Here is a 15472-nt window from a genome sequence, read left to right on the forward strand (position 1 = left end):
AGGGTATGAAGGTTTTGCAGGGGAGGAGGGATTGTTGGAATGGGAGAGGGGATGAGGGGTTTCAGTTACATAGAGAGATGGGGGGAGCCATTTTCTGAAAAAAGCAGAGAAATTTCAAGGGAGAGTTATCAGAGATTTTCAAAACTGTGAAGGATTTTGATGGGGACACAATAGACTGCAGATGCTGAAATCTGGAGCAACACACTAAACACTGGAGGAACTCAGTGTGTTGGGCAGCATCTATAGAGGGAAATGGACAGTCAATATTTCAAATGTCCAGATGAAGAAACTCGACAAGGAATATTGACTTGTCCATTTCTCTCCATAGATGCTGTCTAACCTGCCAAGTTCCTGAAGGATTTTGATAGTATAGATAACAAGGCATTTCCAATGCAACATACAAGACACTGGAGGAACTCCAAGACTAACTTGGAGTTAGACCATCTCCAAGTCTAACTCCAACTCCTAGTGTTTATTTAGCCTGTTCCCAATTCCAGGGTCTGCAATCTCCCGTGCTTCTGAAGTACTTCCAATGAGTGGATGGCCAACAACCAGAGAACACAGTTCCGACACTTTGCAGAGGTGAGAGCAAAAGGTTTTTTGTTGTCATACAAATTGGTGGCATAGCTAGCAGAACTGCATCCGCACAGTTCCAGAGATATGGGTTCAATACTGACCTCTGGTTTTGTCTGTGTGGAGTTGGTATGTTCTCCCTGTAAAGGGGGTTTCTTCTTTTTTTCTTTGTTACTGTGTATGTAATCAAAAGGGCTTCTTTTGTTTTGTTAAAAGCAGGAATGTTTCTTTGTTGCGAGAGAGTGCTGGGAGAATTGTATTCCTTTGTAAACCAAATGGAGATTAATGTTCTTTCTTCTGAGTATGTAAGCTTTTGTTGATGGGCTTTTGGGGAGATCGGCGCGAGGGGGTTGAGAGGGAGGACACAATGCTGTAAGCTGGGCGAGGATCGGACCCCAAGCGGGGGTCCGAGGCCGGGAGGTACTCCGAGGAGGGGGGCACGAAGCTAGATGTGCTTGGTTGACCACTCGGAGGGTCCTGAGCTGCGAGTTGAGGAGTTCGGAGGGGATCGAATGGTGGCCAGAAGACTTCAGAAATTGAGCTCCAACGGTTGTGTATGAAGTGGTTTGGACTTTGATAAGTTTGGCGCCTTTTCTTTATTGTTTCTCTTCATATATACTGTATCATTATTAATCACTTAGTTATAGTAACCTTTATAAATTGTACTCATTTAACCGCATATGGTGTACTATCTGTTTTTGGGTGAGGCGGGGACATCACACAGCATCCACACCAGCTGATTACCCAGTTTGGCGGGGCCGAAGGCTGCTCCCCCTAGACGAGAACGAGTGTGAGCGAGCCTGAGGTGACCCAGGGGGTTACATCCCTCTGGCTACAAAGGCTCACCCCAGCTGTTCTCATTTCCTCTCACATTCTAAAGACATGCCGATTGATAAGTCAATTAGCTACTAGACCTAAGCCACATAGAGTCACACAGAAGGGATACATGCCACTCAGCCCAACTGTTCTAGGCTGACCAAGATGCCTCATTCAAGCTAGTCTCATATGGCCAAACTTGACCCATAAACTTCTAATCTTTTCCAATCTGTGTACCTGTTCAAATGTCTTTTAAAAATTGTTATTAACCCTGCTTTGACCACATCCTCTTCCACATAGATAGAAACACTTGTGTAAAAAGGCACCCCTCAAGATCTTCTTAATTGTTTCCCCTCCCATCCTAAACCTTTAGTCCTTGATAGCCCAACTTTGGAAAAAAGACCAAGTGTGTTCACTCCTCCAGTGTCCCTCATGATTTTATGCATTTCTTTAAGATTACATATGAGTCTCCAACACTCCAAAGAATAAAGACTTAATCTGTCCAACTTTTCCCTATAACTCAGTGCCTCAAATCCTGTCAACATGCTTGTAAGTCTTTTCTTCACTTTTTCCAGTTCAATAATATATTTCCCATGGCAGAACAACCAAAACTGAACACAATACTCCACATGTGGCCTCATCAGAGCCCTGTTCAACTAAATAGTGACCTCTCCACGTTTAGACTCAATGTGTGACTTATGAAGGCCAGCATGCTAAAAGCCTTCCTCACCACTCTATCTAGCTGTGACTCCACTTTATGGGAAATACGTACTTGCACTTACATCCTACAACACTCACAAGAGCTTTTGCCATTCACTATGGAAGTTCTACCTGGAGCTGACTTTCCAAAATGCAACAGTTCACACTTATCTAGGTTAAAATCCATTTGCCATTCCTCAGCCTTCTTATCCAGCTGATCAGAACTTCCCTGTAATTTTGATAACCTTCTTCATTGTCCACTATACCACCTATTTCGTGTCATCTGCAAACTTACCAACTGTGCCTCGTACAATCTTATTCAAATTATTAATATCGATTGCAAACTACGGTGGGCCCAGGACCAGCTGCTGAGACACACCACTAGTGACCGGCTTCCAGCAGGGAAATCAATTTCTATCATTGCTCTCTTACTTTCTAGCATCAAGCCAGTGTACCTCTACCACTTTAAGGACCTGCACCCCAGGACAATAAGCTGCCAGTACTGTTCTACTCTTAGCTCTGTTTCCGTAATGGCTATAATTTGCCAGTCCCAGGTCGCTATCCAAGTCCAAAGTTTCTCCACCTTACCTGACAGACATCTTGCATTGAAATGAATGTAATTTAACCCTGTTGGCTTTCCCTGTTCCTGACCTTTCTCCTGCCTGTTAAATCTATTCAACTTGCTATCAGTGAATTCTGCATAAATTTCTAGCCTCTTATTTGCCACTCTGCTGGTTGGGATCCCACCCTGCTGCCAATTTAGTTTAAACCCACACCAGTAACACTACCAAATCTATCTGCCAGGATAACAGCACCACGCGCACCCCCTCCCCCCCTTCATTCAGGTGCAATCTGTCTCTCTTGTACAAATGATCTCTGCCCCAGAAGCAATCTCAATGGTCTAAAAATCTGAATTCCTGCCCCCTACACCAATTTTTCAGCCACACATTCCTTTGCCATGTCCTCCAACTCTTACCCTCACTTGCACTTGGCACCAGAAGTAGTCATAGAAGAGCCATGCAGCACTACAGCACAGAAACAGGCCCTTCACCCATCTAGTCTGTGCTAAGTTCCATCAACCTGCACCTAGTTAATAGCCCTCCATTCCCTTCCTATCTATGTACCTATCTAAACTTGTCTTAAATGCTGAAATCAAGCAGGCGTCCACCACTTCTGCCAGCAGCTCGTTCCACACTCAATCCAGAGATTAATACGCTCAAAATCCTGCTGTTCCTAAATTCTTCCCTGACTCCCAATAATCACTCCACAGGACCTCATCCCTTTTGCTACCCACGTCCTTCATGCCTATGAGCACAATAACTTCTGGATGTTCACCCTCCCTATGAAAGTGGTTTGAAAGGGGGCTTGATACAGAATAACAATTCAGAAACAGCTTCTTCTCCTCCACCGTCATCAGATTTCTGGATGGTCCATGAACCCAGAAACATTATCTTGTTATTTCTATTTTTTTTGCATCTTATCTAACTGAGAGCCTTTTACACACCATGGCCACTTTATTAGGTACACCTGTAATGCTCGATAATGCAACTATTTAATCAGCCAATCATGTGCAGCAACATAAAGCATAAAGCATGCAGACATGGTGGAGGTTCGATTGTTGTTCAGATTAAACATCAGAATGGGGAAGAAATGTAATCAAAGTGACTTTGACCATAATTGTTGCTGCCAGACAGGGTAGATTGAGTATCTCAGAAATTGCTAATCTCCTGGGAGTTTCACACACAAGTTTCTAGTGTTTGCAGAGAAGGGTGCGAGAAACAAAAAGAACATCCACTGACTAGGAGCTCTGTATATGAAATCATCTTATTTATGAGAGAGGTCAGAGGAGAATGGCCTGGCAGGTTCACGCTGACAGGAAGGTGCCAGTAGCTCAAATAACCACACGTTACAACAGTGGTGTGCAGAGGAGCATCTCTGAAAGCACAATGCCTCAATCCTTGAAGTGGATGGACTACAGCAGCAAAAGACCACGAACACACACTCAATGAGGGACCTTATAAAGTGGCCACTAAGTTCATGTCCTTGCATTGCTTTATTCCTGCAAAGCAACAACCTAAGTCATGTAGACTGTGAAAACAAACCTGAATATTTAAAGGCCTAGATAGAGTGGATGTGGAGATGATGTTTCCTACAGTGGTGGAGTCTAGGACCAGAGAGCACAGCCTCAGAATAGAGGGGAGTCCATTCAGAACAGAGATGAAGAGGAATTTCTTTAGCCAGAGGGTGGTGAATCTGGGGATTTCATCGCCACAGAGGGCTGGGGAGGACAAGTCATTGAGTATACTTAAAGTGGAGGTTGATAGGTTCTTGATTAGTCAGGGCATCAGAGGTTAGGGGAGCAGGTAGAAGAATGGGGTTGAGAGGGGTAATAAATGGAACAGTCTCGATGGGCTGAATGGACTAAGTCAGCTCCTATATCTTATGGTATTATCATTTCAGGTCAGAGATGCTCCATAAGAATGCAGATTACCTGTTCTACTCCCTGGAATACAACAGTGAAGCGATTTCCCATGAAATGACAAAGATTCGCCTAGGTTTATTTATCACAGACAATGAAATGCGCTGTTTGCATCAAATTGAATCAGCGAGGATCATGCTGACAGCCTACAACTGTCACAACTCTTCCAGCACCAGCATACCATGCCCATATCTCACTAACCATAACCCGCAGGTCTTTGGACTGTGGGAGGAAACCAGAGCACCCAGAGAAAGCCCAAGCAGTCGCAGGGAGAACATACAAATTCCTTACCGACAGCGGCGAAAATCAAACCCCAGCAATGCGCCAACCACTACTCTACCATGGTGCCCCGAGATTCTTCCAGAGTGAAATCACTCCATCATAAATCCTTGGTTTATCCCCTGAACAATCCAGATTGCAAGCTTACCTGGATAGCAAAGTCTATTAGACCGTTGATGTTAAGGGCACACTCCATCATATCGAAAATAAGCTGGATGTGATGAGCCAAAGGCAGATGGTATGAAGTTCCTGAGGCAAAGCTTGTGATTTGTTCCAGGACATTACTGGAAATCTGTAAGAACATTAGAAATGAATGCAGTGTGGTATCCTAGCAAGAGTTAGGAATTAGAAACAGGAGTTAGAAATTCAGGATATATAGTGCATATGCAGTGCCTCTAGCATTGTCAAAGACCCCTCCCTTCCTTCCCAAAATCTCTTTGACCTCCTACTATCGGGCACACTGTACCGCAGTATAAGAACCAGAACTGTCAGGCTGGGTAACAGCTTCTTCCCCCAATCTGTTAGACTTCTTAACACCCCGCTGCCCCCAGCACCCATACACACCGTCTGAATGCCCTACCCCACCTCCCCAACTCACAGGCTGACCCTCATCCTGCACTGGCCACTTTTCATCTGTTATTGCTGCTGTTTCCTACATTTAAATGACTGCTTGTTTCATTATAATAGTGTCCAGAACATTATACTGTCTTACATAAACACGCACCTCTCACTTTATGTCACCCTGTCAATCTTCAGGCCTTGTGTCTCAGAGGCCTCTGCTAATCATAACTTTGTGACTGTATTTGCTGTATCGTAACTAGATATGCTGTGTTTTACACCTTGACCCAGGAGGAATGATGTTTCGTTTAGCTGTGTACAAGTATATGGCTGAATGACAATAAACTTGAACTTGAATTTCAGCACAAAACAATGTTTTCAGCACTGGTTAATCCAAGTCCGTCAGAATCCTCCCACTATTTAAGACCTCCATCCGGTATCTGCAACGGAATGTGCTGGAACCTTTGCAAAAGCAGGTCGTTCACATTCTTCATGAAAGTTTAACACAAACTGAAGTGAACACTGACAGCAACAGCGGCAGTGAACTCAAGTGCTTTATATGTATCACCCAGACCGAGGTAACCTGAAGCAAGCTGCCGCCTTTCAGTAACCCAATCTCAACAAAATGCACATTATTAAAAACATTCTCTGAATCTTCGAGCTGAGAACTTCTACTCCTAAAGCAAGAGATTTTTACTGTAAAGCACAGAACATACAGACATAAAACAGTACAGTACCTTAAAGTACAGGCCCCCTTAGTCCATCATGTTGTGATAATCTTTTAACCTACTCCAAGATCAATGTACTTAATACTTCAGTAGTATTTGAGTAATATTGTAAATATATTGTTTGAGTAAGCATTCTTGCTCTCTAAATAATTCATTACAGGTGATGTGGATAAATACATGAGTTGCATCACTCTACCATGTAATACATGGGCAACTCACTTAAAACAAAACACAAAGTTAGACTCGCATTCCAGGCTCTCTTGTTTTCCTTTGAATTAGTTTAACATTTTGAAGTCAGGAAACTTAACAATAACCCTTCCCTCGCACAAACAAGCTCTACTGTGGTCGACTGCAGATTTCTGCGGCAGTGGTGGTTTGGGTCTGGACTATCTTATTGTGTGGTTGTACCTTACTTTATGCTCTTGCTATCTTGTACGTGCTATGTGTGCTTTGTGCTGAGTATGACTGTTGGCACTGTGTTCTGCATCTCGGCCCTGGAGTAACACTGTCTTGGTTAGCTGTATTCAATCATGTATGGTTGAATGACAGTTAAACTTGAATTGATATTTTTTCTTTCCTCTGTGTGTCAATCTAAAGCAACAGTTCAATTTTAAAATTCCCTTCACTGTTTTTGAATCATTCCAAGATCTCTCCCCCTCCTTCCTCTTTGTGAACTCCTCTCACTATAAAATCCTCCACTGTGCCAACACTCCTTCAGTTTTGATCGTATGAGTCTCTCTGAATTCAATTGTTCGATTTCTGGCTGCTAGCCCTACGCACGTTAGGTTCCCTGGAACACCCTCCCTAAATCTCTCCTTGCTTCCAACTTTTCTCCTTTAAAACACAGCCCAAGACTTGCTTCACTACAGGAAGGACATGGAAACCATAGAAAGGGTGCAGAGGAGATTAACAAGGATGTTGCCTGGTTTGGGGAGTATGCCTAATGAGGATAGGTTGAGTGAACTCGGCCTTTTCTCCTTGGAGCAACGGAGGATGAGAGGTGACCTGATAGAGATGTATAAGATGATGAGAGGCATTGATCATGTGGATAGTCAGAGGCTTTTTCCCGGGGCTGAAATGGCTAACACAAGAAGGCACAGTCTTAAGGTGCTTGGAAGTAGGTACAGAGGAGACGTCAGGGGTAAGTTTTTTACGCAGAGAGTGGTGAGTGCGTGGAATGGGCTGCAGGCAGTGGCAGTGGAGGTGAAAACAATAGAGTCTTTTTAGAGACTCCTGGATGGCTATGTGGAGCTTAATAAATAGATTATTATTCTATTATTTTAAATAGAAAAATATTAAATAGAAAACTAGAGGGCTATTCATAAAGCCTAGGTAGTTCTAAGGTAGGGACATGTTTGGCACAGCTTTGTGGGCAAAGGGCCTGTATTTTGCTTTAGGTTTTCTATGTTTCTATCTGGTCTAATGTCACCTGTGTGGCTCAGTCTCAAATCTTCAGGAGTATCAAATGACCTTTGGGTACACTATAAATTGTTACGTATATGATAGCTGCTGTTATTTAAACACTTCGTCCCGATGGTGACTGACTGTGTAAGAGAACAAAAGATAATGATAATGTTCAGTTGTTGCCTCATTGTCCATTCAGAAATCTGATGGTAGATCTTCGCACCATTCAGCTGTTTATCACTCATCACTATATTTATTGTTACATTTATCGTCGTAACGTACACTGAGCGAGGTATTTCACTGCAGCCCAGTGTATAGGATAACTAATCTGAACCTAATTCAAATCATTTAACGTGAGTCCTGATTTGCAGTGGTGCCTTCAGTAGTGTACTGATCAGCACGACGTTTTACAGTGCAGACGACAAGAGTTCAAATCCCACTGCTGCCTGTAAGGCGTTTGTATATTCTCCCAGTGACGGCGTGAGTTTCCTCTGGACACCCCAGTTTCCTCCTACAGTGCCAGTTGGTAGGTTAACTGGCTACTATAAATTGTCCCTTAGCCGAGGATTAAAGCAGGAGATTGCTGGGCGACGTGGATCAAGGTGCAGGAGGGCCTAGTCCAGGGGTCGGCAACGTTTACCACTAAAAGAGCCAATATGGACCCATTTCCCACAGAAAAGAAAACACTGGGAGCCACAAAATGAAATAACACTGCATACAACGGGGTTTTTTTTGCCTTTATGCTATGTATAAACAAACTATAATGTGTTGCATTTTTGAAATTGATGAACTCCTGCAGAGAAAACGAAATTACATTTCTGCATGCAACAAAAACATTTTGAACTCCGAAAAAAAGACGTTGGGTTGAAGGTTACTACATAGTTAGCCTACCTTGGATCGAAGAATTAAAAGAAAGCGCGCACTGGCGGGTGTCAGGCATTGGCAGTTGTGATGTATATTAATAGCGATAAAAAACACGTTGTAGCGGTGTAGCGCTACACGCAGCGCTAAAATAAAGACTGCAGTCAAAGGTAACTTTATTCGAACTAAACAGCCTTGCTTTAAAGCCTCCCTCAACCCGTCCCCGTGGGCGCGGATGCTCCAAAAGACACGTACTCACAAACCCCCGTAGGCTATCTCCCTTAGTCGGAACGGTGGCTAATTGTGAGCCGGATCGGATGTGCCAGGAAACGGTGTCTCCGCAAAGTTTTCATATTGTACAAGATCACCATAATCCTCAAATTTCGAATTACATTTCAAAAGCTAACAAACCACGGGGAGCCACATCACAGAGATCAAAGAGCCGCATGTGGCTCTGGAGCCGCAGGTTGCCGACCTCTGGCCTAGTCCATGCTGCAGCTAAATAAATAAATAACATCTCCACAGGAAATGCGATTGCTTAAACAAAAAACATCTGATATTTGATCATTATTCAACTGAGGCGGATTTATTTTTTATAGCAAAGAGTGAGGAGACTGTAATGCAGAAATTGCAGTATAATCCTTCAAGACATAGCTCTGAGCTGCTGCATGATGTGTGATCATCACAAACAGCAGCTGTGGTCACCAGTTTTAATAAAGGAAGTGAAATTGAGTGCATAAGATCCCTCTTATTAAGTTGGAGGATATGAACTGCAGCAAGAAACTGCACAGAGCTCAGCTCATCAAAAAAACAGAGCCTCCCCACTGGATGTATTTCTTGCTGCCTTGGAGAAGCAAGCAGATAGTCAAAGACCCCACCGTAAGACATCTCAGCAGAATTAGGCCATTAGGCCCATCGATTTGTTATATCACTCAGCCACATTCTCCTGGTAACATTTGACACCCTTACTAATCAAAACAACGTCTGTTTTAAATATAACCAATAACTTGGCCTCCGCGGCCATCTCTGGCAATGAGTTCCACAGATTCACCACTCCCTGGTTATAGAAATTCCTCATCATCTCTGTTCTAAAGTGACATTCGTCTATTCAGAGGCTGTGCCCTCTGGTCTCAGAGTCTCCCCATCACAAGCATTCTCTCTACTCACCAAGCTTGGGAATTCCTACCTCCAGGCTTACAGACAACTTCTTTGCCACGGTCACCAAAATCTTGAACTCTTGATTTCCTGATCTACCTATCTTGTCATGCCCCACTGCACCTCATTTGTCCACCTTCGCTGCACTTCCCCATAACTCTTAAGCTATATTCTGTACTTTGTCTACCTATTTACCACGTGTATGTGCTTACATTGTACATGTCTGGCTGGTAGGCAAGCAAAGTAAGCTTTTCACTGTATCTCAGTATACGTGGCCATGATGAAATAATACCAATACCAACAGAGGTTTGCAGAAACATCAAGCTTTATTTTTAGACTATAAGACCTTAAGACACAGGAGCATAATTAGGCCATTGGACCCATCAAATCTGCTCTGCCATTTCTTCGTGGCTGATACAATTACCTCTCAGCACCAATCTCCTGCCATCTCCCGTGGCCCTTCGTACCCTGACGAATCAAGAGATCTATCAAGTTCTGTCTTAAATATACCCATTGACTTGGCCTCCACAGCCACCTGTAGCAGCAAATTCTAATCAGTCAATACTCTCCGACTAAAGAAATTCCGCATTTCCATTCTAAATGGACATCCCTCAATTCTGAGGCAGTGTGCTCGGGATCTAGATTCCCCAACAACAGGAAACATATTATCTGCATCTACTCTGTCGAGCCTCTTAAACATCTGATAGTTTTCAATGAGATCCCCACTTATTCTTCTGAATTTCAGTGAATACAGGCCCAGAGCCATCAAACCCGCCTCATATGATAGGCCTTTCAATCCTGGTATCATTTTCGTGAACCTCCTTTGAACCCTCTCCAGTGTTAGCACATCCTTTCTTAGTTAAGGATTTTGACAGAAGGATTTCAGTGTTGAGCAGCACTATGAGGTGGAAGTCGATAATAATTATATCCTTTATTTATTTATGGAGATTCAGCTCAGAATAGGCCCTTCAAGCCTTTAGAGCTGCCCTGCAACCCCAAAGTAACCCTAGCTCAATCACACGACCATTTACAACAACCAATTAGCCTGCTAGTCCGTATGTCTTTGGACAGCAGGAGGAAACCAGAGCACCTGGAGAAAACCCACACATTCCACAGGATACAGACTCCTTATAGAGGACGCCGGGATTGAACATTGTACTCCGGTGCGCCGAGCTGTAACATACTTGCTTTTGTGGCCCCCCTGTAGTGTTCCAGTCACCCAATGGAACACAGTTACTTGCCCACACCTCTTAATCTCATCAACTCTAACACCAGGGAGGTTGAAGGCAGCTGAAGTTCAAAGTTCAAAATTCAGAGTATATTTATTATCAAAATTCATGTATGTCACTATATACTACTCTGAGCTTCAATTTCTTGCAGGCATTCAGTGTAGAACAAAAAATGCAATAGAATCAATGAAAAGCTACGCACAAAGACTGACTAACAGCCAATATGCAAAAGATGACAAAATGCAAATACAAAAATAAAACAATAGATGAAACAGTAGAGAAATATGTGAATGAATGAATGAATGAATAAATACAGCTGAGAACATGAGTTGTAGAGTCCAGAAAAATGAGTCCATAGATTATGGAAACAGTTGAGAGTTCAGGTGACAGAAGTTCTCCATGCCAGTTCAGAAGCCTGATGGTTGAAGGGCAATAACTGTTCTTGAGCCTGGGAATGGCACCCAAGATTTCGCACCTCCTTCTCAATAGGAGCGGTGAGAAGAGAGAATGGCCTTGATGGTGCGGTTCAGGTGCAGAGTGAAGACTGGGGCAGAGGGACATGCAGAGGAGGAGTGGTGAATGAGTGGTAGGGGTAGGATCCAAGGTCTACCAGCATAAAGAGAATCACTAAAAGCTTCCCATCATAACACCATACGACCAAAAGACATGGGAGTAGTATTCGGGCATTTGACCCATCAAGTCTGCTCCACCATGCTATCAGGGCTGAGTCATTTTTCTCTTCCACAACCCCACTCCCCGGCCTTCTCCCTGTAAGCTTTGATGCCATGTCTAATCAAGAACTTATCAAGCTGTGCCTTAAATACGCCCAATGACCTGGGCTCCACAGCTGCCTGTGGTAACAAGTTCCACACATTCAGCACCATCTGGCTAAAGAAATTTCTCCACATCTCTGTTTTAAATGAACGTCCCTCTATCCTGAGGCTGCACCTTCTTGTCCTAAACGTACCCACCATGGGAAACATCCTTTCCACATCTACTCTGACTAGGCCTTTCAACATTTGAAAGTTTCAATGAGATCCCCTCCTCATCCTTCTAAATTCCAGTGAGTACAGACTCAGAGCCATCAAACGTTCCTCATATGATTCATTCCCAGAATCAGCCTTGTGAATCTCCTCTGAACCCTCTCCAATGCCAGCATATCTTTTTCTCAGATAAGGAGCCCAAAACTGTTCACAATACTCAAGGTGAGACCTCACCAGTGCCTTACGAAGCCTCAGCATCACATCCAGGCTCTTGCATTCTACACATTTTGAAATGAATGCTAACATGCCATTTGCTTTCCTCACCACTGACTCAACCTACAAGTTAACCTTTAGGGTATTTTGCACAAGAACTCCCAAGTCACTTTGCATCACAGATTTTTGCATTTTATCCCCACTTAGAAAATTGTTTGCACATTTATTTCTACTACTAAAGAGCATGGCCATGCATTTTCCAACACTGCATTTCATTTGCCACTTTTTTGCCTATTCTCCAAATCTGAGTCCTTCTGCAGCCTACCAGTTTTCTCAACGCGACATGTCCCTCCACCAATCTTCGTATCATCTGCAAACTTGGCAACAAAGCCATCTATTCCATCATCTAAATCATTGATATACAGCATAAAAAGAGGCGGTCCCAACAGTGATCCCAGCAGAACACCACTAGCCCCTGGCAACCACCCAGAAAGGATTCTTTTATTCCCACTCGCTGCCTCCTATCAATCAGCCAATGTTCTAACCATGTCAAGTAACTTCCCTGTAATACTATGGACTTTTAACTTGGTAAGCAGCCACATGTGTGGTACCTTGACAAAGGCCTTTTAAAAGTCCAAATATACAACATCCACTACATCCTTTATCTATCCACTTGTAATTCCTCAAAGAATTCCAACTGGTTTGTCAGGCAAGATGCTCCCTTTAGAAAACCATGCTGACTTTATCGTTTCTTGTCCTGGGTCACCAAATACACCATAGCCTCTTCCCTAACAACTGACTCCAATGTTTTCCTAAACACTGAGGTTGGGCTAACAGGTCTATAAATTCCTTTCTGTTGTCTCCCTCCTTTCTTAAAGAGTGGAGTGACATTTGCAATTTTCCTGTCCTCCAGAACCTTATCAGAGTCCAATGATTTTTGAAAGATCATTAGTAATGCCTCCACAACCTCTAGCTCTAGCTCTTTCAGAACCTTAGGGTTCATCTGATCTCGGTGCTTATGTACCTTTAGGTCTTTCAGTTTTTTGAGCACCTTCTCCTTTGTAATAGTAACTGCACTCACTTCTCTTCCCTCACATCTTTCAACATCTGGCACACTGCTTATGTTTTTCACAATGACGACTGATGCAAAATACTCATTTAGTTCACCCGCCATCTCCTTGTCCCCCATTATTATTTCTTTGGCTTCATTTTCCAGCGGTACTATATCCAACTGTCATCTCTCTATTATTTTTACATACTTGAAAACGCTTTTACTATCCACTTTGATATTGTTTGTTAGCTTGCTTTCATATTTCGTCTTTTTCCTCCTAATCATTCTTTTAGTTGCTCTCTGTAGGTTCCCAATCCTCTATCTTTCTGCTAGTTTTTGCTTTGTTGTATGCTCTCTCTTTTGTTTTTACAATATCTTTGATTTTCCTTGTCAGCCACAGTTGTACTATTTTGCCATTTAAGTATTTCTTCATTTTTGGAATATAACTATCCTGTACTTCCTCAACTTTCTTCCCAGAAACTCGTGCCATTGCTGCTCTCTTGTCATCCCTGCCAGCATGACTTTCCAATTAACTTTGGCCATCACCTCTCTCATATCACTGTAATTTCCTTTACTCCAGTGAAATACTGCTATGTCAGACTTCCTCCTGATCAAATTTCAAGTTGAACTCAATCATATTGTGCTGTCTCCTCAGGGTTCATTTAGCTTAAGCTCCCTAATCATTTCCAGTTCAATATATATATACATATCACTCAAACCAGTATAGATGAAGAATGCCTAGAATGCTCAACAACAAATTGTCTAAAAACTCATCTCGTGGGCTTTCAACAAATTCACTCCCTTGAGATCCATTACCAAACTGATTTTTCCAATCGTCCTGCATGTTGAAATCTCCCAAGACTATCATAATATTGCCTTTTGACACTCCTTTTCTATTTCCCATCATAATCTGTGGTCCACATCCCAGCAGCTGATGGGAAGCCTGTACACAACTGCCAACAGGGTCCAGTTTCCCTTGAAGTTTATTACCTTAACTCACAAGGATTCAACACCTTCTGATCCTATGTCACTTCCTTCTAATGATTTGAAGCCATTTTTTTTTACCAGCAGAGCCACACCAACCTCTCTGCCGAACTTCCTACCTTTCTGATCGAATGTGTAGCCTTGGACATTCAGCTCCCAGCTACAACCATCCTTCAGCCATGATTCAGTGATGGACACAATACCCAACAACCTGTAAAAGTGCAACTAGATAATCCAGCTTATTTCTTATACTCTGTGCATTGAGATGTAACACTTTGCTACCCTTTTTGATTCTGCATCCCTACTGCACTGATATTCACCCTGCTGGCTACAATTTTGTCCAATCATCTGCCTGCCCTTCCTGACAGTCAGACTGCACTCTATCTTTCTTACCAGCTATTCTATCCCGAGCCCCTGCACTCCGGTTTGCACATCCAACGCCCGCCAAATTAATTTAAAACCGCATCAACAGCTCTAATGCACTTGCCCACAAGAATTTTGGTACCTCTTGGGTTCAGGTGCAACCCATCACTTTTGTACAGGTCATACCTCCCCCAGAAGAGATCCCAATGATCCAAGAGCCTGAAGCCCTGCCCCCTGCACCAGCTTCTCAGTCACACACTTATCTGCCAAATCATCCTGTTTCTACCCTTACTGGTGTGTGACTACTACCCTGGAGGGCTTACTTCTCGGCTTTCTGCCTAGCTCTCCAAATTCTCTCTTCAGGTCCTCATTGCTTTTCCTTCCTAGGTCATTGGTATCAATATGTACCTAGCCATATGGCTGCTCTCCCTCCCTCTCTAAAAGACTGGGGACATGATCCAAGATGTCCCTGACCCTGGCACCTGGGAGACAACAAACCATCTGGGTCTCCTGTTTACATCCACAGAAGCTCCCATCTGTTCCTCTGACTATTGATTCCCCTATCACTTCCGCTCCCCTTTTCTCTCTTTTCCTTGTGCACCACAGACCCGTGCTCAGTTCCAGTAACTTGGTCTCCATGAGGTTCTCCTTATTATTGAGGGGAATGGCAACAGTGGTGCTCTGCGCTAACTGCCTATTCACTTTTCCATTTCTCCTGACAGTCACCCAGCTACTCGCCTTCTGCGACTTCGGGGTGACTTCTTCCCTGTAAATCTGATCGATGAACTCCTCACGCTCCAGTACAAGCCGAAGGTCTTCAGGGAGCTGCAGCTGGATGCACTTCATGCAGATGTAGTTCTCTGGGAGGCCCTGGATCTGCCAGGACTCCAGCATGCAGCATTAAGAACACACAGTGGCCATTTACTACACTAGCTATAGTGAGAAAGAAGGAACTGACCCAGAGCCAACGCCTCTTTCAAGCTGAAGCCTCCTTGGAGCCAAAGCCTGACACTCCCACTGGTCTACTCCCAACAATAGCCACCCCACTTGTCCTTTCTGTATTTTTACTTAATTCCCTGTACTCTGCTCTCACTTCC

At 43.5% G+C, this 15472-nt stretch overlaps 1 protein-coding gene across 1 annotated transcript in view; it reads right to left on the reverse strand.

Moving 5' to 3' along the window:
• LOC132406765 (mediator of RNA polymerase II transcription subunit 12-like protein) overlaps positions 1-15472 on the reverse strand; it is a 689991-nt gene that overhangs the window by 174158 nt on the left and 500361 nt on the right. Inside the window, exon 20 of the mRNA XM_059992729.1 lies at positions 4995-5138. Coding sequence (XP_059848712.1) covers positions 4995-5138 — 144 coding nt within the window. The remainder of the gene's footprint in view (positions 1-4994; positions 5139-15472) is intronic.

The sequence above is a fragment of the Hypanus sabinus genome, chromosome 2 (genome assembly GCF_030144855.1).
Source record: "Hypanus sabinus isolate sHypSab1 chromosome 2, sHypSab1.hap1, whole genome shotgun sequence".
Classification (NCBI taxonomy): domain Eukaryota; kingdom Metazoa; phylum Chordata; class Chondrichthyes; order Myliobatiformes; family Dasyatidae; genus Hypanus; species Hypanus sabinus.